This window comes from Primulina eburnea, chromosome 18, assembly GCF_022965805.1.
Source record: "Primulina eburnea isolate SZY01 chromosome 18, ASM2296580v1, whole genome shotgun sequence".
Lineage (NCBI taxonomy): Eukaryota > Viridiplantae > Streptophyta > Magnoliopsida > Lamiales > Gesneriaceae > Primulina > Primulina eburnea.
This window is the reverse complement of record NC_133118.1, coordinates 4,309,575-4,333,183: the sequence shown is the minus strand read 5'-3', so window position 1 is coordinate 4,333,183 and position 23,609 is coordinate 4,309,575. Positions and strand designations below refer to the sequence as shown.

Genomic DNA, 23,609 nt, shown 5'->3' with positions numbered 1-23,609 from the left:
TCTTAGTTGAACATGTGAGATTCTATTGTAATTTACTATTACATTGTGTGAATAACGGCTGCTAAAATTTCAAATTAATTTAAATTAATTATTACCACATGCGATACTTCGAAAGGGGTCAAAAATCCCCTCACGGAGTATTCGAAAGGAATGTCACATTTAGCGAAAGTTAGACCCCGAGTTGGTTGCCACAATTTTTGTAAAATTTAAGTTGATTATTATTTTTTTAATTGTTTATAAATTTATATTTAAATTTTTTATCAAAAAAATTAACTTGATAAAAAAAATTGTTAGGATCGAGCGTTTAAAGTTTAGAGGAATAGAGAATAAAAATCTTGAAACTCTTTTCGAAATATTTGTGTTAGAGATGATTTTCAAACCGGATCAAAAGTTGTTAACCATAAAATCCTTTTTCTCGACCGTACAAATGCGTCTGGACTAGGGATGTAAATGAGCCGAGCCGAGCCGAACAGTATCAGGCTCGGGCTCGGCTCGTTCAATTATTTTCTCAGCTCGAGCTCGGCTCGGGCTCGTTACGAGCTTTTGGTTTCAAGCTCGGGCTCGGCTCGTTCGGAAGTTATGAAGCTCGGGCTCGGTTCGAGCTCGGCTCGAACATTTAGCGACGGCTTTTTGAAACACCGTCGCTGATTAAATCAGCGACGGTTTTTTAGCGACAAACCATCGCTCAATATTCAGTATAGTTTAGTTTCCTTTGTTAATCTGCTTCGTCAACATTGATATACCGAAATAAAATATAATAAAAAAAATATAGTGAAGCCCGTGTTTTTAAACATCCGAAGTAAAATATATTATTTTACTTCGCTTGTGTTATTACTGAAGTTATTGGTAATGTATTACTTCGTAATTTATTATTACCGAAGTAAAGCCTGCCGAAATAAAATCCGATTTTTCTACTAGTGAATATTGCCATAACATTCACATTTTTAATATAACTAGGTAAAGATACTTGCGACGCACGTGAAAATACATTTCTATTATCAATAATTGTTCTTAAAGAAATGAGATCAGAAGAGATTAATTTACAAAAAATTATATATTAATGATTTCATGCTATATTAGTCGATAGAAATGAGTAATACTATGTGCAACCAAATTTGTACAATAATTCTTACAATTCAAAAAAATCAATAGAAATTTCATTTATCAAAATCTCATGATAAATTAAATATAAAATCTCATTAGATAATAAAAAAATCTCACGATATAATTGTTGTAAATATCGCAGTACTATATATTAGTTGTACCTTTAGCATTATCCGTAGGAAATTCAATGTAATATAATTTATACTATATGTATTATAAAATGATTGCAAAAGATATTTGTTTTAAAAAATTTATGTGTTATAAATCTAAGGTTATTCTTGATTAGAAGGATTTCAAATCCATGGATTTCAATACATTCAAATGTATTTTTGTTATTTAGAGATGTAACATCATAAACTTCAAATCCACTCATTTCGTGTTTATATAGTAGTATTTCATGTTAGTTATGATATTGTTCAAGTCCACCAAATAATAATGTTATTTGAAATTTATTCTACTTTATATAAATAATAATATGTAAATAAGTAATGTGTAGATTCAAGATTTGATATATTGTTTCATTGTTAACAATAAAATTATAATTCTAATCCATAAATTTGAAATCAATTTATCCAAAGACAATCTAAATAAATTAATAATTGTTGAAAAACATATTAATAGTAAATATTATAATTCTGTATAAATTAGACATTGGAGAAAATATAATATAAAATTGATATCATAATAGGTATTATAATTAAATTTGAGAGAAGAAAAAGGTATAATACATAACGTTGACCACTTATTTTATCACGTGTTATTGATTTATGAAAAATAAAAATATAATATATTCTAAACCTTAAATTAAATTATTGCGTCAAATTTTTTCTTCTTTTATATTTTCAATTTATATTGCTTTCACGATTTTTTTTGTCATCAATTTTTCTTCTCTTTGAAATACAATATTCTCGCCATCTTTATTAGCAAATCTTATGAGAAGAAATGTATATTCTTCTCTATTTGATGCCTCTACAAATCTCCACACAATTAAGTGTTTTGTAGAAAAAAAATTTGTTTCATCAAGCAAATAAAATCAAAGAATTTTGTTATTTCAGTATTCTACAAATTATATTTATTTTTTGTAAATATTTTAACTTAATCTACAAGCAAATAAAATCAATGAATTTTGGTTATTATATCTTCTAGACAACTGACAAAATATGATTTAATTAATATTTTATTATATTTATAAAAAATGTTCAACTCTTTAATGATATAACATATGTATGCAATATGTTATTTAAATACAAAAATTCAAAATTAAGATAACATAATTTTTTTTATATTTCATACTATATTATTGAAAGTATTAAATTTGTATATATTAATTTTTTCTGAGAAACTTATTGCATATATAACTTATTCAAAAGATTATAGATTTACAAAATAAAACAAATCATATTCAATTTAATATTTTGTGAAAAATATATGTTCACTTCATCTACAAGCAAATAAAAACAAATAACTTTGATCTTAATTCACACTTTTATAATATGTATAGATTTTTAATTTTTAATTTATTATTATTTATCATACATAATTATTTTAATATTATAACTCATTAATTATCTCAAATTCGAGCTCACGATCTACCTAAACGAGCCGAGCTCGAACCCGAGCTCGTGAACCACTTAAACGAGCCGAGCTCGAGCTCGAGCTCACGAGCCAGCTAAACGAGCCGAGCTCAATTTTGAGCTCACAAACCTATTATCGAACATGTTAACTAGCTAACGAGCCGAACATCATTAATCTCAAGCTTGGCTCCACAAAATTGTCGAGCCCAAAATAAGGCTCGGGCTCGGCTCGATAAGCTTAACGAACGAGCCGAGATCCGAAAAACTCGCGAACAGCTCGACTCATTTACATCCCTAGTCGGGACCACTATAAATGGTTTTTCAAAGGGTGAAAAGTGCGGTTGGGTCTAGAGAAGAATATAATCAAGTCACTAGACTTTTAACAAAGCAATCCAGAAAAGCAATAAGTGTGGAAAAATAAATAACAAAGAGATTTTATGGAAGTTCAAAAGCTTAGTAAATCGGAAGTTGCAAAAACTTGTGTGAGACGGTCTCACGGGTCGTATTTTGTGAGACGGGTCTCTTATTTGGGTCATCCATAAAAAGTATTACTTTTTATGCTATGAGTATTACTTTTTATTGTGAATATCGGTAAGCTTGACCCGTCTCACGGATAAAGATTCGTGAGACCGTTTCACAAAAGATCTACTCATCGAAAGTTACTTCAAGTCGTTTCCACACGTATTACAATATTTTTACTAGGATTTTTTATTTCTCAATCTAATTAAGTTAGACTGAATTAATAAAATAAAAGGTTTGATATTGCCAATATAAATTATAAGACAAATGAAAATTAAAGGTGTAAGAAATCCCATTTTTTTTTTTAATACTGAATTCAATACCTGACTCATATTGATGCAACACATGCTCCAGCCCTCAACCGCCTCGGAGGACATACGAGTAAACGGTTGACTAATAAATTTATTGACTCAGTTACAATTAAAGTCTTTATTTTAATATAATTTACGTTTTACGTTTCATTTTGCTTTCTCTGTCGCAACGAACTTGGAACAATAATTTCATGATGTTGCTCTATAATCTCAAGAGAACCAAATTATGAAGTTTTGATTGGTTTTAATTTGCCCCTTTTTTCGAGGAAAAAAACAAAACAAACGCGCTTAAAGAAATCGAATTCTGTTTCTAGTCACTTTCACTAATTGTTATTTAATATTTTTTAATTTATCTTCTTTCGATTAAATAACAAAAAATTTGAATGATTGGCCAAATTATTCACACCCAAAATCAACCATGCAAATATCAAATAATAAATTGAAATTAATACTTTTTTTATTTAATTTTAGATTTTGGTTCACTAAGTTTTCTAAGTTTGGTTTCGATACACTAGCTTATAATTCAGCTATTTTGGTCCAATTGTTGATGTACCATAGAAAAATATTCATGTCATTGAAAAATACTGTTTTATCAATATTATGTTAGATATAGGACCAAAACAACAACAAAAAAAAGTTTACTGAAATTAAATTGTGAGAACATGAAAAACAAATTTTTTTTTTGACAAGTCAATTGCGAAAAAAATCATTTTATTGTTGTCAAAAAATCTTTATTACCTAAATCACTCTTTAAATTATTGAACTATAAGGTTTCGGTAAAAGAAAAAACTTGTGTGAGACGATTTCACGGGCCGTATTTTGTGAGACAGATATGTTGTGAGACAAATATCTTATTGGGTCATCCATGAAAAATTATTATTTTTTATGTTAAGAGTATTACTTTTTATTGTGAATATCGGTAAGGTGACCCATCTCACAGATAAAGTTCACGAGACCGTCTAACAAGAGACCTATTCTCCAACAAAAGGGAAGTGAAAAGGGATTAAATCAAATCTCAAAAGAATATATCAATAAATTACATAAACCTAATTTATCTAATTTCACACTACCATTAGTTTTCTTTTTCTTGCTCGTGATGCTATTTAAAGCTCCATCTTCCCATCAAAACTTTGATACACAAAACTATGAAAATCCCAAATCTGGTGATCCTCCTCTTCCTCCTCGTTCTGCCACCGTTCCACCAGGATATTGTCGTGTATGCCGCCGCCGGGAGATGGGACTTTCTCATTTCGAACATCGGCATACCCGCCATGCACATGCAGCTCCTCCACACCGACCGAGTCCTGATCTTTGATCGGACCGACTTTGGCAAATCCAACATCTCCTTACCCGCCGGCAAATGCACCACGATGCAGAATGACTGCACCGCGCACTCGGTTGAATATGACGTCGGTTCCAACACCGTCCGCCCGCTCATGGTCCTCACGGACGTGTGGTGCTCCTCGGCAGCTGCTACGGCTGACGGGACTGTGGTCCAGACTGGTGGATTCAGGCTGGGAAATCATGTTGTTAGGATTTATAAACCTTGCTGGGAAAATTCTTGCGATTGGGAAGAGATTCCGAACGGGCTTGCGGAGGAAAGATGGTATGCTACGAATCATATCTTGCCGGACGGCGGGATGATAATTATCGGAGGACGCCGGCAGTTTAACTATGAATACTACCCGAAAAGACCCACTGAGAAGTCGTATAATTTACGATTTCTCGCAGAGACAAAAGATCCGTGGATTGAGAACAATCTGTACCCATTTGTCTTCCTAAACGTGGATGGGAATTTATTCATTTTTTCGAATAATCGAGCCATACTATACGATTACGCGAAAATGGTCGTCGTAAAAAGCTACCCGATGATCCCGGGCGGCGATCCGAGGAACTATCCGAGCACGGGCTCAGCTGTCTTGCTGCCACTGAAGAACAACACCGCAGCCGAAGTTTTGCTTTGTGGTGGCGCTCCAAAAGGAGCTTATACAAGTGCAAAAGATCATGGTACTTTCCTTGGTGCGCTTAACACATGTGGGAGGATCCGGATAGATGACCCCAATCCTCAATGGGTCATGGAGACCATGCCAATGGGTCGGGTCATGGGGGATATGGTTTTGTTACCCAATGGCAATGTGTTGATCATAAACGGAGCGGCTTCGGGTACCGCGGGTTGGGATTTGGGTCGAGATCCGGTTCTAAACCCGGTTATTTACAGGCCCGATAATCAAGTCGGGTCGAGATTCGAGGTGCAAAACCCGAGCACCATCCCTCGGATGTATCACTCAACTGCTCTGCTGTTACGTGATGGTCGCGTACTTGTTGGTGGCAGCGATCCTCACAAACATCATCATTTTACCGGAGTATTATTTCCGACGGATCTATCCTTGGAAGCGTTTTCGCCGTCGTATTTGGACGGGAAATCGGCTAACTTACGGCCTAAAATCATTTCTCCTTTTTCGCAATCTATAATCGGATACCAAAAGCAATTGGATATCCAATTCTACATTCCTCAGGGCATTGTGGGTGGAGCTGCCATTGTGGTAAATATGGTGGCTCCATCATTTAACACACATTCATTTTCCATGAACCAAAGGCTATTGGTTCTTAGTGGTGGGGATGTCACCGTAGCCGGAAACTCCACGTACTGGATTCGGGTCGTGACACCGGTTTCGAGTAATTTCGCTCCGGCGGGATACTATCTTCTCTTCGTGGTTCATGGAGATATTCCGAGTGAGGGAATTTGGGTCCAAATCAAGTGAAATGCAAATATGGCTACACATAATTTGGATTGTGCATGGGAAGAAATAATTTTGAACTAAACCAACTGAAGTTAAATTTTTATGAATAGACATCAAAAAAAGGTGGTTTGCGGCGGTTATCAGCGACAATTTTGAATTTCATTCCTATATCGGTCGTCGTTGACCATTAGCATTGGACTTTCAAAATAGTCGCAAATATTTACCGATGGAATAAAAAACTGTCGCACTTTGCGATGGTTTTGTATAAAATCGTATTTTTAGAAAAACTGTAGCTAAATTATTTATTTTAAATTATTTTTTAAATGAAATTAATATATAAAATTTTATAATTTATAAATTATTTATTTTTTATATTTAGAATTTTAATTATCAATATTTTTTTATTTTAAAAAATTATTATAATGCATCTGAATATTTATCAAATAAAATAAATTAAATTATAATTTCTCCAAAAAAATAACATTAAACTAAATCCGGCTGATATTATATAAAAAAAATTTCAAATCCGACGTATAAATAAAATAATGGCAATAAATATAATCAAAAAAATATAATAAAATCCTACAGTGTCTCAGTCTCGTCATCTTCATAATCGACGTGGTCGTCACCATCACCATCCTCGTGTCCATCGTCATCGTCGTGGCCCAAGTAAGGTGATGATCCCATATACTGTTGTGAATAACCGCGTCCATGTAAGGATCTACGCCCGGGTAAAGGTTCGATGACGAAGCGGCAGATGTGTTATCCTCTTGCTGTGAAGCGGCTGCTATGGGAGGAGCTGTGTGGGTGGAATGCAAGGGAGGTTGTATAAGTGCTCTTTGAGACATTCTAGCAACCAGAAGACGTACTTGATATTCCAAAAATGAAATCCGAGTTCTCAACGACTCGTTTTGCTTCTTCGACTCCTACAACTCCATCTCGAGTACATCAGACCACACATTTGATGCTGCTAAATCTTCCCTCAATTTTTGGGTCTCCTCAGTCGTAGCTGCCTTTGAACTCCCAGCATTACTAAAACCTCCATGTCGACATGGACCTATTTCCTCAGGATAAATCGTGGAAGCCTCGAATCCACAACCATATATCCACTCTTTTTTGGGTCCATATGTGACCATCTTGAACATTGTGTTGACCTCTCGTGTACCAGAAGCTTCCGGAATCGTCCTATTTAGTATGCGTTTCAAAGTTAAGACAATTATCTACAAATCATATTCACATGTCAAAGTTTGAATCGAAGTGTAAGATGCTGGTAAATAATGATGATCTACGCAGACTGAAATCAGCAAGACTGGTTTCAATTTAGTTCAATTGAGCATGTTCAGTTGACCTGATTAAATTGAGCAGATTCAGTTGTGAAAAATGAATGTTCATTTGAACAGATTCACTTGAGCAAAACTGAATGACCAGTTGATCAGGTTCAGTTGAGCAGGCGAGCAAAACTGAACAAAAACGTCAAAATCATTTAGGCTCGGGAAAAATGTTGTGCAAGACAGAACAATATCAGAAATAGTACAAAAACTTTTCAAACGGTCATATTCTTGTATCTAACATATATATCATTGTTGGAGCCTATAAATACAATATCTTGAATATCAAATACAAGTTTTGGAAGGGGATTTAAAGCATGGACAACCTATATGAAAAAATGAGCCAGAATGGGAGCAAACCCAAGTGTGAGTTTATATTTGAGAGATACACATTATAATGGATTAAATTCTCACACACAATCACTCACACATATGCATGAGTGTTGAGCTTCAAAGCTTAATTGAGTGAGTCTTCATACAAAAACATTAAATATTGTATTTGTAATCTTGGCATAAGAAATGTTAAACATTATGCGGATTGTGACGTAAGAGTTGTTGTGAGACCCCGATAATAAAAATAGTATTGATGGCATATTCGTAAATAAGTTGAAAAATAATGAATAAATTTTTATGGACAAAATATGACATATCTTGGTCATATGAAGTCCAAATGATTTGAGATTTGGATATGAAGTAGAAAACTTAAAGATGTAGAAGTTTCATGTTTTGAGTTTTGGAAAATTGGATCGTTTGACTGGTCCAAAGACTTATACCGACGATAAAATTTTAAATAGTATATATTATATTATATTATATTATTTTATTAATATAATATAATATTAAAAAAAATAAAAAAAATAGATAAATATGAGCGAATTCATTCTCAAGTTGCAGAGAGAGAAATCGGAGGAGAGAGGAGAGAATCGAGATAAGATTTTCATTTTTCTTTTTGATCGTGTGACTTATCGGTTTATCCAATCGACGAACCGAATTCAGATCTAGGATCGTTGACACGAGGTCTTCGATTTGAGGTATAAATTTCATATTTTTGGTGATGTTTGAAATTCGTCGATTTTTGGAATAAATCCGATAAATTGTTAAATCATACTGGAATTGAAGATTGTTGAATAGTGTATGATTTTAACGGAGTAGAGAAGATTATAGTGATGTTGTTTTGAATTATTCCTAATTTATTATAATTGGGAAATTTTAATCGTAGGATTGAGATTGAATAATTATTTGTCAGTTATTATTAATTATGATAAATATATGTGGTAGAATAACCGACAAAAAACCAAGTTTTGACGTCGAAATTGGATTATGATATGATTTGGATTTGATATGAATTTTTGAAGTTTCAAATGATATTTGAAACTCATGTTAATGATTTTGGAGTATGTTATTGATTGGAATGAATATGTTATTGATGTAGATAAAGTGTAATATCAATATCTTCAGGCTACATCAACTGGAAACTAAGAATTGAGGTATGTTGCGACCGGATAACATACGACATGTATCTGTATTATATGATATATGTCGATTTGATTGGATTGATTGGAATGAGATTATGTGTCTATATGCCTTATTTGTTGATTTATGTGGCATATATGACATTGAGATTTGAGATATCGATGTATAAAATAAATGTTTTGTTAACACACATCATTTTATGCATACATCGATACATGACATGCACGTTGAGCTATGATCCTTGGATACCTTGATATGATTGGATTGGATTCCGGGGTTTGTGAACACAATCGCTATGCCGGTATTATATGACCCGTAAAGCATAGACAATTGTGGCCCCATATGATTGGATATGAGATGTGGGATTTGATGGCGCTTTGCCGACGCTATCATACGTGTATTCCCATATCGGCCGATGTGCCAGCTCGAGCATTGATTTGATAGCGATTCGATTGATTCTGACATGTGCTCAGTGGATGGGCATATGACCCGATACCTCCACGACATACATGCATTGCATACCATATATCATTGTTTAGATATCTATGGTATATATGATTGGTTGTTCCATACGGAGCTTTGCTCACCCCCAAGGGGGGCTGCTGTTGTCTTTGTGTGTGGACAATGTCAGGTACTCCAGGTTATCAGGAGACCGAAGAGGGTACTTCTGGAGGGAGCCATATCTTGGGCTGAGGTTTATGTTTATGTTTTGTTCAGTATATATGTATATGTATCTATATACCGGGGCATGTCCCGAGGATATGATATGTTTGTATGTGATTGGTTTTGATTACGTCTGGGCGTGTTTTATGAGTTGAGATGAAATATTATTTTTAGTATTCAAATGAAATGATTTGGGCTCGTTGTAAAGAAATTTTAAACTCGTTTTCCGCTGTGATTAATTAACCCTAATCAGATTGCATTGTAATAACGATTAGGAGCTAAGGGCCCCACAGTTGTTAATCTACGAACATCCATAAACAAATTCATCTCTATTTATTTATTACATTTACTTATCATTCCACTCTTTTTTAGATGCATTTTGAAGCATTTTATATATATTTCAAATACCAAAATATTGTACACCAAGTGTTTTATGAAATGATTTAACCAAAATATTTTTTACTCATTCAATTAACATATCTTTTAAATACTTTACAAAATATTTAAATAAGTTTTAAATACATTAAATATCATTAACGATGTTAAAAATGAAATATGTCATATATTGTTCATATGAAGTCTACTAGGTTGAAATTTGGAGATAAGATAGAAAACTCATAAATATATAAGGTTCGTATTTTGAGTTTTGTCAAATATGATCGTCTTAATTGTCCGAACGGATTTATAGGTGATAGAAATATTAAATTTTATATATCATATTATGTTATATAAAAAATTAAATTAAAATGATAAGGCAATGGAATTAAAATTCCACCTCATCGACAATAACCTTAAGAGAGATAGACAAATAGAGAGAACAATGATTTTTGTTTTTTTCCTCTGATTTTATCACTTATTGGTTTATGCAATCAACAAACGACTTTAGTTATGAGATTTTTGACATGAGGTATTTGATATTAGGTATGAATTTCATATTTTTGGTGATGTTTGGAATTCGTCAATTTCTAAAATAAATCCGATATATTGTTAAATTGTACTGAAATTGAATATTTTATAATAGTGTACAATTTATCGATAATATTCATCAATACAATTTCATTAAGTTTGTGTTAACGTAGGAGCATATGTTATTATTGTCTAGTATTGATGAATATTATTGCATTGAACGATGGTAAATCACATAAAAAAATGTTATTTGATATTATCTGGCATCGATTTGTTGTTATTATTGTCGCAGTAGTATGGGAGAAATATTTATTGATGTTGTAGCTGCATAAGTATGAGAGCTCCACATTGTTCATGTTATTTGTCGCAGTAATAGGGGACCGATGTTGATGCGATCCGGGTGAAATGAATGAGCCGGGTCAGGAGCTCCAACAGATCAAATCAATAATTTTTAGTGTTTGGGAATTTGAGTGAAATTAGTGGCTGCGATAACACCTGTAAACAATGAAAAGAACTCGTGAATGGGCGCCAGAGAGATGTCCGGCGTAGCCACGCCAATGCTAAAGTCAGCAGATTTTCAGATGAACACAAGCATATTTATATGTAAGTGCTTGAGAGTTTAAAGATTTCAGAATCATAAAATAAGAAGTATACCTGCTATTTATAGTAGAAAATGAAGTAGGTACACCTCGATTCCAGTGACACCTACTAAGTATGACAAGTCAGTAGGTCATACTATAGCTTCTGATGGGTTTTAGGACACTCCAAGCACAAGTGGTTCTAACAGATTAGATGGCCTGTATCATTCACACTCGAGTGTGGTGCAATTCTCGAGGTGTCCCGGGTGGTAAGGTATCCGGGCACATGTTGAGGGCCCGGGCTATATGATAATCACCCGGGAAGAGGAGAAATGCCCGGGTGTTTCGGAAAGTACCCGGCATATAGTAATAAGCCGGGTTAATGATGACCCGGATTCTTATGAGGGTATCACCACCCATCCCTAAAATACTCGGGCTAGAGCTTGACTCGCTGTCCCGATCAGTCATACTTGTACTTTTGTAAAAACATAGTTCAGAATGGGTAAGAGCATCTGGGGCTTCAAATATCCCCTCAAAAAGGACGAAATATCGGGGTCTGATACCATCCGGGTTTAAGATATTATGCCGGTGCTTCATATCTCCCAAGTTTTGAATGAGATGCTGGGGCCTGATATCTCCCGAGCTCTAGAGGAGATACCGGGTACTCACATCGCCTGGGCTCTAGATATTTGTCGTTTAGTATTCTCGGACGGTCCAAGGGGTGTCATTATGACACATACTTTAGCATTTAAGCCGCCGAAAAATCGTTTCATATTCCGAGGTAATAATGAGTCTGTCTCCTCGATACTTGTGCACGTCTTTTCATATGCCCGGTACAATTTCTTAGATTCATCCTGATTGTCCAATCTGTTTTAGATCAACGATGGAGATTGATTCCTTCCCCTTATATATAGTAACCCTCATATTTTTCAAAAATCGCCTTCAAATTCAAACTCAAGGCGAAGCCCTTGTAAAAAAATTTCTCGTAACTCCTCCGCGTAAAATACTCAACTCCGTCTCCACCCCCCCCCCCCCCAAAAAAAAATTGTAAATTTTTCTCCTTCAAACTATGTCTAATTCAACTTCTTCGACCTCTGGAGCGAATACGCGAGGCTCTCTCAGTGATGAGTCCACCGCGATGCTCTCTGATTACCTTCCATCTCCCCCTCGTCGTTCTATCACCCATCCTCTTAAAAAACCTTCAGCCCACCAAACCAAACCAATTTCTTCAAAACCTTCTACTTCTATCCACTCCCAAGCTGTTGAAAAGAGAAAGGGCAAAGGCAAAGCCCAGGCTCAGAGCCCTCCTCCAACCGAGACCTCGGGAGTTCCCTGGTTCTCCTCCATGAGCAGCACCCTGCGCTCGGTGGCAGATGAGGAACTTCGGGTCTCGGGCAGTATTTCTTCAAAATTTTCCATTTTGATTCCCAGTCCCTCTGACCGGGCAGACCATCCACCGCCCCGACTACACTACCTTTTTCTAGGATCAAGTTAGAAATGGTCTCCGGTTCCCCCATCCATTCTTTCTATACTGAGGTCGCCCAATTATTTGGTGTACCCATCAACCAGCATCATCCCAATTCTTTCAAGATTATGGCTTCGACCTATATCCTTTTTAAAATGAACAATCTTGCCATCACCCCCTCATCCTTCATTACTTCTTCTCTTGCCGGCTCGGTGATAATGCATTTTCCCTGACTGCCCGGCTGAATGCCCGATTCCTTGATGACATCCCTTTATCTCAGAATGGATGGAAAAGAAGATTCTTCTTTATTCAACTCTGACTCCTCTCCCCTGTCTTACCGGCTTCCTCCCCTCTTTACCTTCACAACATGCCCTTCCCAAAACTTACAAATTTGAAGAGCCCTTCCTGGTAAGCCAAACATTGACTGCAGGGGCGTAAATACTCTTCTTCCATCCTTATCTCTCAGGAGAATTTAGTTGCCTAAGGGTTGAGTTCCCAGGCTGAGGACTCCTTGGACCGGGTGATTGACGAGGTGGAGGGCTCGAGCTCTCAACCCGATAATTTTCTTCTCTTATGTCTTTTATTCTCTTAATTTGTTTGTTTAATTTCTCATAATTCTGTCACTTCTATATGCAGATAAATCCAAGATCCAGGCGGCATTTGACAAGAAGCGGGCACCCGAGAAGGCGGCCCAAGCGAAGAAATTGGCAGCTCGCCAAGCAGCTGCTGAAGAAGAAAGGAGGCAGGCCGAGGAGGAGGCAGCCTCGAGGGCTGAAGATACTCGGGATAACGCTCCTCGGGATCAAGAAGGGCTCGACTTCCGGGTAATGGCTGAGACCACAGAGGACGTTGAAGATCTCATTCCTCTCAGATAGAGGAAGCGGAAAGCTATCACGGACCCCGAGCCAATCATTCTGGAGGATTTCCCCACGGGTGGCCAGGGCACCTCTCGGTCCGTTCGATCACCTCCCCTTCTCCAGCAATCCTCGGGTGCTCCTAGCCAAGAGCTCCCTCAAACTGATCAGCCTACTAGGCCACCGATGTTAGGCGCCTTAAGCAAATACTCTGCCCTGCTGAGGAAGCATTTTTGAAAAGCGCTCCTGCCAGCGTTAGATTCTTGGATGGATCAAACCGGCTTCTGTCTGTAAGTTCTATCCTTAATCTGTTTCTTCATCTTTTTTTAACTCTCTTTTGTACAGGCTACCCAGATGATAATCTCGAATTTTGAAGAGGTGGCGGCAGTGGCCACGAAAAAAGGTCAACAAGCCCGGGTGGCTCAAGAAATTCATGACCACCTTCGAGGAGAGATTGCTCGGGCTCAGAAACTTCATGAAGAGAAGACCACCTGGTCTCCAAGCTTCCCTGGAAATGGCCAATCAACAATTGGCCTCAACTCAGCTTTCCCGAGATGAAGTCCTGGCCTGGGAGGAGGCCTCTCAGAGGCATATTACGTTCCTGGAATCCCGAGTTTGCTATCTCTAGTATGAAGCCAGCATACAGCAACATCGGGCTGATATTGCTGAGGATAAGCTTGGGCTCTTGCAGCTGACCCAAGAGGAATGGCGGACCGTCTTCCTCCAATCCTCGGAATTTCAAGCGGCTGTTGAAGACAAGTCTTACAACTACTTCAAAGTCGGCTTCAAAAAATGCCAGAAGCAGTTCGAGGAAGAGGGCCTAATCCCAGCAGGTAAGGAGGGCTTCCCGGACTTTGATAAGGCCATTGATCCCTTCCCAAGGATGATGCAGAGGGGAAAGAGACTGGGCAAACTCCCTGTGGAAACCGAGGAACAGCCTATCCCATAAAATAGGATTGTATTTTTCATAATTTTTCTTTCTTTTGTAATCTTCAGCCTCCGGGCTTTTATTAATGAAAAAATCCTTTTTTTCAATAGTCTTGATTAATCTTCAAATACCCGGGTAACACAATTGCTTCTGGCTCTGGGATTTGAGAACTAACCGGGATTTCTTATAGACAATCGAGATAACGAACCATGTTTTCAAAATGAATGTCCAAAGTGTAAATCCTACCAAGTTAAGAATAACTAGGGTGTGTTAATCCTGGGCCGGGGAGCATGTCCCGGGACTTGGGAATGGTCGAGGCGTGGTTCCCCGAGCCAAGGCATAGTGCCCTAGGCTTTTTAAGAACAAGGTACGGAGCCTTGGGCCGGGGAGCATGTGCCGGGACTTGGGAATGATCGAGGTGTGGTTTCCCGAGATGGGGTGTAGTGCCCTGGCTTTTTAAGAACCAAGGTACGGAGCCTTGGGCCAAGGAGCATGTCCCGGGACTTGGGAATGGTCGAGGTGTGTTTCCTCGAGCCAGGGTGTAGTGCCCTGGACTTTTTAAGAACCAATGTACGAAGCCTTGGGCCGAGGAGCATGTCCCGGGACATGGGAATGGTCGAGGTGTGCTTCCTCGAGCCAGGGTCTAGTGCCTTAGGATTTTTAAATAATAGAGGCTTTGCACCTCCCGGTTAAGATATAAGAAACATTCATAACACTTTTCTTTTGAGAAAACAGATCTTTCATTATACCTTCGATCAAATAATTACATCTGTTAAGCATAATACTTCTAAAATTAAATATATTCCAAGGCATTTTAAGAGAATGTCCTTGAGCATCTTCTAAATAAAAGGATCTCGAGCCCACTCTCCGGGTGATTTTATAAGGTCCTTCCCACCGAGCTTCCAGCTTCCCAACATCCCCCAGCAGGGTTGACTTTCTTCATTACTAGATCTCCTACTTCGAAGTCTCAGATCCGGACCTTCTTGTTATATGATTTCATAACCCGGCTACGGTATGATTCCATTCGTATGAATGCGTCCAATTCCATGGCCCGGATTTGATCATTGTCATCCGGGTAAGATTCTACTCGGGAAGAAGTTTGTCCGATCTCAACGGGAAGGACTGCTTCAGAACCATATACCAAGTTGAAAGGAGTTTCTTGAGTACGTGCCCGGGGAGTGGTTCTGTACGCCCAGAGAACATTGGGAAATTCTTCCACCCAGTCCTTTCCTTTTCCTTGCAGCCTGGTTTTTAATGCTTGTACAATGATTCTATTTACGACTTCTGTTTGGCCATTAGCCTGTGGGTAGACAACAGAGGTGAAAGACTGAGTAATTTTCATTTCCCGGCACCAGGACGTAATTTCTTTGCCCTGAAACTATCTTCCATTATCTGAGATCAGTCTTCTGGGCACTCCAAACCGACACACAATGTTCTTCCACAGAAATTTAAAAACTTCCTGCTCAGTGATCTTAGCCAAGGGCTCAGCTTCTACTCATTTGGAAAAATAATTAAAAGCTACTAGCAAGAATTTCTTCTGAGCCCGAGTAATTGGGAAGGGACCCACAATGTCAATGCCCCACTGATCAAATAGACAAGATGCCCAAATAGGCTTCATGAGAGTGGCCGAGCTATGTTGAAAATTTGAATGATATTGACAGCCCTCACAATACTAGACCACTCGAGCGGAATCTTGGCTAAGAGTTGGCCACCAGAACCCGGCAAGCATTGTCTTCCGGGCTAAAGATATTCCTCCATGGTGCTCCGCACAACACCCTTCATGAATTTCTCGGAGGACATACTCCACTTCTCTCTCAGCCAAGCATTTTAATAGAGTCCCCTAGATTGATCTCCTGTACAATATTTTATTTAAGAGAACCTGGGATCTTGTCTCTTAATCTTCTGGGCTCGGACTTTGTCCTCAGATAATTCATTACCAATGATGAATTTGATTAGTGGTGTCATCCAGGAGTCCTTGGGCGCTGGTAATATTTCTTCTTCGGTGGAAAGGAATAACCAAGAAACATGCAAGACTTTCCGGGTGCTGACTTCTGACAAAGAAGTAGCCATTTTTGTCAAAGCATCTGCCTCTCCATTCTCTTGACGTGGTATTTTTTCAATACTCCAATCCACAAAGATTTCCGCTTGGGCTTGAATGAGCTGTAAATATTTTAGCATCATGTCCTCCTTAGCTTCATACACGCCCTTTATCTGTTGAATGATTAGCTGTGAATCAGAGTATAGAATAATTCGTGATGCTCCAACCTCCCGGGCAGCTCGGATACCAGCAAGGACGGATTCATACTCGGCCTCATTATTGGTTACCTGGGAATCAATCCTTAGGGCCAATTTAATTTTTTCTCCCGGTAAAGATATTATCACAACCCCTACTCCGCACCCAGCAAGGCTAGATGCCCCATCGACAAAAATTCTCCACACTTTCTCTTCATTGGGCTAAACCATCTCTGATAAAAAAATCTGACAAGGCTTGTGCTTTGATGGCAAACCCGGGGCTTGTACTCAATGTCGTACTCACCCAATTCTACTGTCCACTTGATCATCCGCCCGTACACTGCTGAGTGAGTCATAATCCTCCCGAGAGGACTATTAGTGAGAACAATAATTTGATGCGACAGAAAATAAGGTCGCAGCTTCCGAGCGGTCACGATTAAGGCCAAAGTAATCTTCTCTACTTAACTGTATCGAAGCTCGGGGCCTCTTAGAACATGGCTGACATAGTAGACAGGCTTTTGGTCGGAGCCTTCTTCTTTTATCAGGACTGAGCTGACAGCATACTCCATAGTAGATAGATAAACAAATATTTTTTTCCCGAGCTCCGGCTTTACCAATAGAGGAAGCTCAGCAAGATGAATTTTCAAGTCCTGGAAGGCCTATTCACACTTCTCATCCCATCCGAATTGCTGGTCCTTCCTTAAGACTTGAAAAAAAAGGTAACTCATGTGTGCTGACCGAGAAATAAATCGAGAAAGGGAAGCAATCCTCCTGGTTAGCTTCTGTACTTCTTTGACAGATCGGGTAGACGGCATGCACAACACAGATTTGATTTTCTCATGATTCACCTCAATCCCCCAGTCTGTCACTATGAAACCCAAGAACTTGCCACTCTTCACTCCAAAGATACATTTGACAGTATTGAGCTTGATTCCATAGTTCATTAAGAGTGCCAAAAGTTTCTTCTAAATCAGCAATAAAGTCCGCAACCTCTTTAGACTTGCCCAGAATATCATCCACATAAACTTCCACATTCCGGTCCAGTTGTTTCTCGAAGACTCTGTTCATTAGACGCTGGTAAGTAGTCCCTGCATTCTTCAACCCGAAAGGCATTACAATATAACAGAATGTACCTCTCGAGGTGATGAAGCTGGCTTTATCTTGATCATTCTTGGCCATAGGGATTTGATGATATCTCCGGTATGCGTCCATGAAACTTAGCAGTTCGAAGCCTGAGGTGGAATCCACCAGTTGATCGATCCTCGGCAGGGGATAATGATCCTTGGGACAAGCTTTGTTGAGATCACGGAAGTCCACTCACATCCTCCATTTCTCGGTGGATTTAGGCACTAACACCACATTCGAGAGCCATGTAGGAAATTGAATTTCCCGAATGTGGCCGGCCCTCAGCTCATTCATAGCCGGCCTCCCAAGAATGATGTTATATGATGATGGGGAGTCCACCACAGTGAAATAAGTCATCATCGTCTTTTTGAGATCTTGGGAGCCTAGAGTTAGTGGCAAGACAATATCCCCTTCCGGATAAACCACATGGCCAGCAAAGCCAAAGAGGGCAGTTTCCACAGCTTCCAAATGGTAACCCTGCAAATCCATCTGCACAAAGGTATCTTTAAAGATTAAATTTACAGAGTTGCCTGAGTCCATGAAGACCCTCAAAATGTCATAAATTGCCACCTGGACTTGGATAACTAGGGCGTCATTGTGGGGGTAGATTCACCCCCTTCAAATCCTCCGAGCCAAAACTGATGATCGCCTCGTTCCTCCTCTTCCCCTCTACCTCCATACAATCCCTTCTACTTATTGATTTCCTCGCCCGATTGGAGTCTCCATCAGTGGAGCCTCCTGATATCATTTTAATTAATCCCATAGACGGGGGCGAATTCTTCTTTCTCTCGGGCTCGGGCTCGGGCTCGGGCTCTATTCTTCTTCCAGGCTCAATCTTCGGACTACTCCTTACACCTCCTCCTCGAGCACTGGATCCTGGCTGCCGAGATGTCCAAGGTGAAAATCTCGGTCTCCTGTTGGCATGAATGGGTCTCGAGGCGGAAGGTAAGATATAGTCTCCCTTCAATGTTTTGCAGTCCTCGGTGTTATGATAACACACTTTGTGGAGAGTGCAAAATCCTCTCTTCTCTGTCCGGGATAGTTGATAATCCGAGGCTGTAACGACCCATTACAGGCCCAGTGGACCGCCCATACGGCCCACTGCCCCAATCGACCCAAGGCTATCCCGATCTTGTGACTTGGCCCGTAGGCCCAGTGGGCTTGCCCACTCTGTGGTGTCACTCACGGGCTTTCCATAAGCGTCGTATGGGTTACTCATAGAACTCTTAAGCCCATGAACTTAAGTTTGTGCCTCCCCAGGATCGAACCCAAGATCATATGGATATATAGATACTTGGCACAATCTTGGTACCAATTGAGCTTGTGGCGAAGAACATGGGAATATAGATACTCGGAATCTCTTGGTATGCCAAATTCGGCGTCAAGTCCAATGGCTCGTGGCGAAGAACATGGGAAAGATTCGCAATATACTCTACTGAGCATCGAAACATGAAACACATTGTGAACTCTGTCAAAGGCAACATAGAATCCCAGCTACCTGGATAATCGATAGTACAAGCTCTGAGCATATCCTCTAGAATCTGAATGACTCTCTCTGATTGACCGTCGCTCTGAGGGTGATAAGCTGTACTAGATGCTAACCGCGAACCCATAGCTCTATGCAAACTCTTCCAAAACTCTGAAGGAACACAAATACAACCTCTAAGGGTCACCAAACCATCACCATACACTCTAAACTCTAAGGTAACTCTCTCCTCTGCTCTAGCTCTCATCTCTATCAACTGAACCACGACAGTCTGCTATCTACGGATCCTGTCCGACATTGTAGACCTAATAACCAACGCTGATAAACGAGCAATGATTCCAGGGACCATCAAAGCAATCACAAACTCCCTATCTCTGTCCGGAGGCAAACCCGGCACATCAAGCTCAAACACATCAACAAACTCTATCACCACATCAATATCACCAATATTCAACTTAACCATACTATCCACATCAACAACAAAAGCCAAAAACCCAACACAACCTCTACACAGCAATCTCTCAGCCTCAAAACAAGAAGTAAAAGGAAGGACCAGCGAAGTACCTGCACTGGCGAGCATACCTCCCCTATCGCCATCATCTTCCTTGGTCATCGAAAATATACGACCCTGCACTCTCTCTTGACTAGCTCCCTGAGGACAATCTCTGGCAACGTGGCCTGCCGTGCCACAACGATAACAAGTATGAGTGCCATATCTGCACTCTCCCCAATGATGTCTGCCGCACTTGGGACACAATGGCTTCTCAGGATCAGATGGGACTGTCGGTGGTCTAGGACTCAGATCCATCTTGTCTTTCCCTTTGAATCGATCTCCACCTTGCTGACTCGAACTCTGGCTCCTCTGAGCACTAGCCTGATGTCTCGCTTGCCTCTCCCGGGCAATGTCCTTCTCGTCCTGCTCGACCAACAAAGCCTTGGACACGATTTCCTTGAAAGTCACAGCCTTGGACATGTTGATATCTCTACGAATCTCAGCTCTAAGGCCTCGAATGAAATGAGCGCCTTTATCTCTGTCATTGGATGCAATGTACGGAGCAAACAAGCAACCCTCCTCAAACTTTAGAATATACTGACCAACATCCATGCTCCCTTGCCGAAGCTCCAAGAACTCCGTAACCTTCCTCGCTCGAAGTGCGTCGGGGAAATACTTGTCATAGAAAAACTCTGTAAACTCTGTCCACTTCAGTGTCGAGACATCAACTCCAACTCTGGTCGCATTCCACCAGATGCGAGCAGCTTTAACCAACATGAAAACAACACAACTGATACGGTCTCTGTCCTCGTAGTGGAGATGATCGAAGATCGCCTCTAAAGCCTTGACCCACTCAACTGCAACTAAAGGATCGGTGCTCCCTGAAAACTCTGGTGGATCCATCCTCTTAAAAGCAGAAAAGACGGCATCAGTGCCAACAGCCTGTGCAACTTTCCCTCTACCCTGACCTCTGCCCTGACCTGCTCCTTGCAATCGGAGCAACTGCTGAATCTGCTCACTATGGACCTTGGCCTGCTCTATCAGTAACTTGCCGAACTCGTCGACAACTCTCGAGGAAGAACTACCCTCACCCTCTACTGCCTTCCTCTTAGGTGGCATCCTCTACTTTACAATGTGCTCACAAAAGACATATCAATATATAACAACGGATAGATGCAAGAAAACATACCCGGACAGTTGAAAGTAGACGAAGTCATATGCATTGGTCCGAAGAACACCGCTCTGATACCACTAAATGTGACACCTCTGACCTCTTTAAATAAAATACACAGCGGAAATTAAAATTTTTCTTAAAAATATGGAAGGAGTTTCAAAATACATTTTTTTAAACGTTTTTACAACGAAATAAGTACATGATCATTTAAATGACATAACAAAATACAAAACATCATTCCTATGATCATGCCAAAATCTTCCTCCCAACGGTGTATGCATATGACCCCCTGTCCACAGTCAACGTCCAGGGCCACCACTCTGATCTGCATCACATGAAATAACTGAAATGAGAATAAATCTCAGCAAGTGGAACTCTTACATAGCAATGATACATAGTATACTCTGTAAAACATGACTTTGAAATCATAAATACCATCAACTCTGAAACATGAATACTGTAGTAATAACTGTAGCAATAGCATAGCAATAAGATGGTATTTCTCTTTACTCTAGTTGGATTGATATCAATAGTAACTCTGCTCTGGGGTGCTCATATCCCAAATCGATATAAATCGATAACTCTGAGGGATATAAGCCTATGGTCGTTGATCAACTAATTGCATGCAATTCTCTGGCTATGTATTTATCAATCCAATAGAAACATTTAAACTCTTTCTTGGCTTTAACAATCACTTTGAAACTCTATCTTTTCTCTTGTATTCCCTTTTGAACAATAATGAGACATAAAAGCCTCCAATATGCATAGCAATGGAATTAATACATAACAATGAATCAATTGAAGGGAATAACACATCAAAACCTTTGAAACACAATACATATAACATCATGTGAGCACAAGGGATGAAATTCCACTTACAACCCAATAGAACACCTCAAACTTAGCTCTTGGTTCACCACCTACAACAATAATCCATAAATAACACCAACATCAACTCAATATCCAAGATTACAAGTTAATTAATCCATAAATCCAACAAGAACAACAACCCAAGTCAACTCTTACCCAAAACCTTAAAAGAATCACACCAAAAGCTTACCTTAGCTTCCTTATACCACGGAGAACCTCGATCTCAAGTCGAAAATCGAACTAGATCCAAGAATCAAAGGTAGGAAACAAAAGAAATGGATGAAAACCCTTGCAAATGGAGATGAAAACGAGTTGGAAGGGAAAAGATAAGGGAAAGTATGGCCAACCACTCCCAAAAAGCAACTAAATATCTCGCCCATACTTATACCGCGGGTGCGCTGCCACAAGCACCGCGGGTGCGCTAAGCTCACGGCACAACAAATAAATTCCATGCACGATGACCGCGGGTGCGGTGCTGCTAATACCGCGGGTGCGGTCCTTGCACTGCCGCGGGTGCGGTGATGCCACGGCCTTCCAAATCCAAAATGATGAATAGTACACCGCGGGGGCACTCCTCTAAGAGCGCGGGTGCACTCAAGCCACGGCAATGAACAGTACTAAATCAACTAAAATCGATCCGAAACACTGAAACGAACAATCAACACCAGCTAACACCTCAATAAAACAATAACCAATAATACTATGGTCCAAAACACAACTCTAAACATCTAATCACATAACCCAAATAACATACGAAACTTAAATCGTACCGTACACCGGGCTCGGCTATTACAGAGGCCAGGTCTCTACTGCATTCTTGGACCTCCCTCTCCTGAGCAATCTTTTGAGGCACATGGTGAGAAAAGTGCCCTGGATTACCCCTCCTCTGCCCTTTCTCCTCGGGCTTAGACACCCGGTCCCCTATCTCATTCTTTACAGCCTCCCTCTTCTGCTTCTGAACTTCTTCCATATTGATATATTTCTCTTCCCGGGACAATAAGTCCTCGAAGTCCTCAGGCACCTTCTTGGTTAATGATTTGAAAATTTCACCCCCCCTCAGACCTTGGGTGAATGCAATCGTTTTTGTTCCAGTGGCACAAGTAGGGACATGCAGAACCACTATATTAAATCTTCTGATGTAAGCCCTTAAACTCTCCTCCGGGCTCTGCTTGACCTCAAAAAGACTAAAAACAGTCTTCTTGTATTTTTTGCTATGGCTGAAATGGTGTGAGAACACCTTCTAAAAGTCTTTGAAGGAATGTATGCTTTGAGGAGCTAATCCCTCGAACCATCTCTGGGCCGAATCTACCAATGTTGTCAGGAACACCTTACACTTTATTCGATCAGTGTAACATTGAAACATGGCCATATTTTCAAATCTGGCCAAGTGTTCCTCAGGGTCTCCATTGCAATCGTAATCCTTTATTTTGGCATATTTGAAATTCCCGAGAAGAGGTTCTCGGACAATTATCGCAGCAAACGGGCATCCTTTGGTGACTGCCTGGGAAGTACTCCGGCTCTCCAACTGCCCTTCCAATACCTTCATCTTCTGCCTCAACTCCAACAGCTCTTCCGCCACAGTTGGGGATTTGGACCCGGCACTAGATTCCTCGTCTTCTCCTCTCCTCCTCCTCCCTCAACTCCTGCTCCTGCTCTTGCTCATTCTCCTGTCTGTCCCTAGGTGGTGTAACATGATGAGAAGCCTCTTTCCGGGCCATGGCTTGTTTCACTGCCTGGGATATAACTCTGGCCAGCTCTTCTGGGGACATAGTAATAAGATTTGGT

General features: G+C 39.7%; 1 protein-coding gene across 1 annotated transcript; it reads left to right on the top strand.

Annotated features, from left to right (window-relative positions):
- The first annotated feature begins 4,646 nt into the window (after nt 1-4,646).
- Nucleotides 4,647-6,621, top strand: LOC140819826 (aldehyde oxidase GLOX1-like). The gene has a single exon (XM_073180063.1). It carries the CDS (start codon nt 4,654-4,656, stop codon nt 6,268-6,270), a length of 1,617 nt encoding a protein of 538 aa, XP_073036164.1. The 5' UTR covers nt 4,647-4,653; the 3' UTR covers nt 6,271-6,621.
- The last annotated feature ends 16,988 nt before the right edge of the window (nt 6,622-23,609 follow it).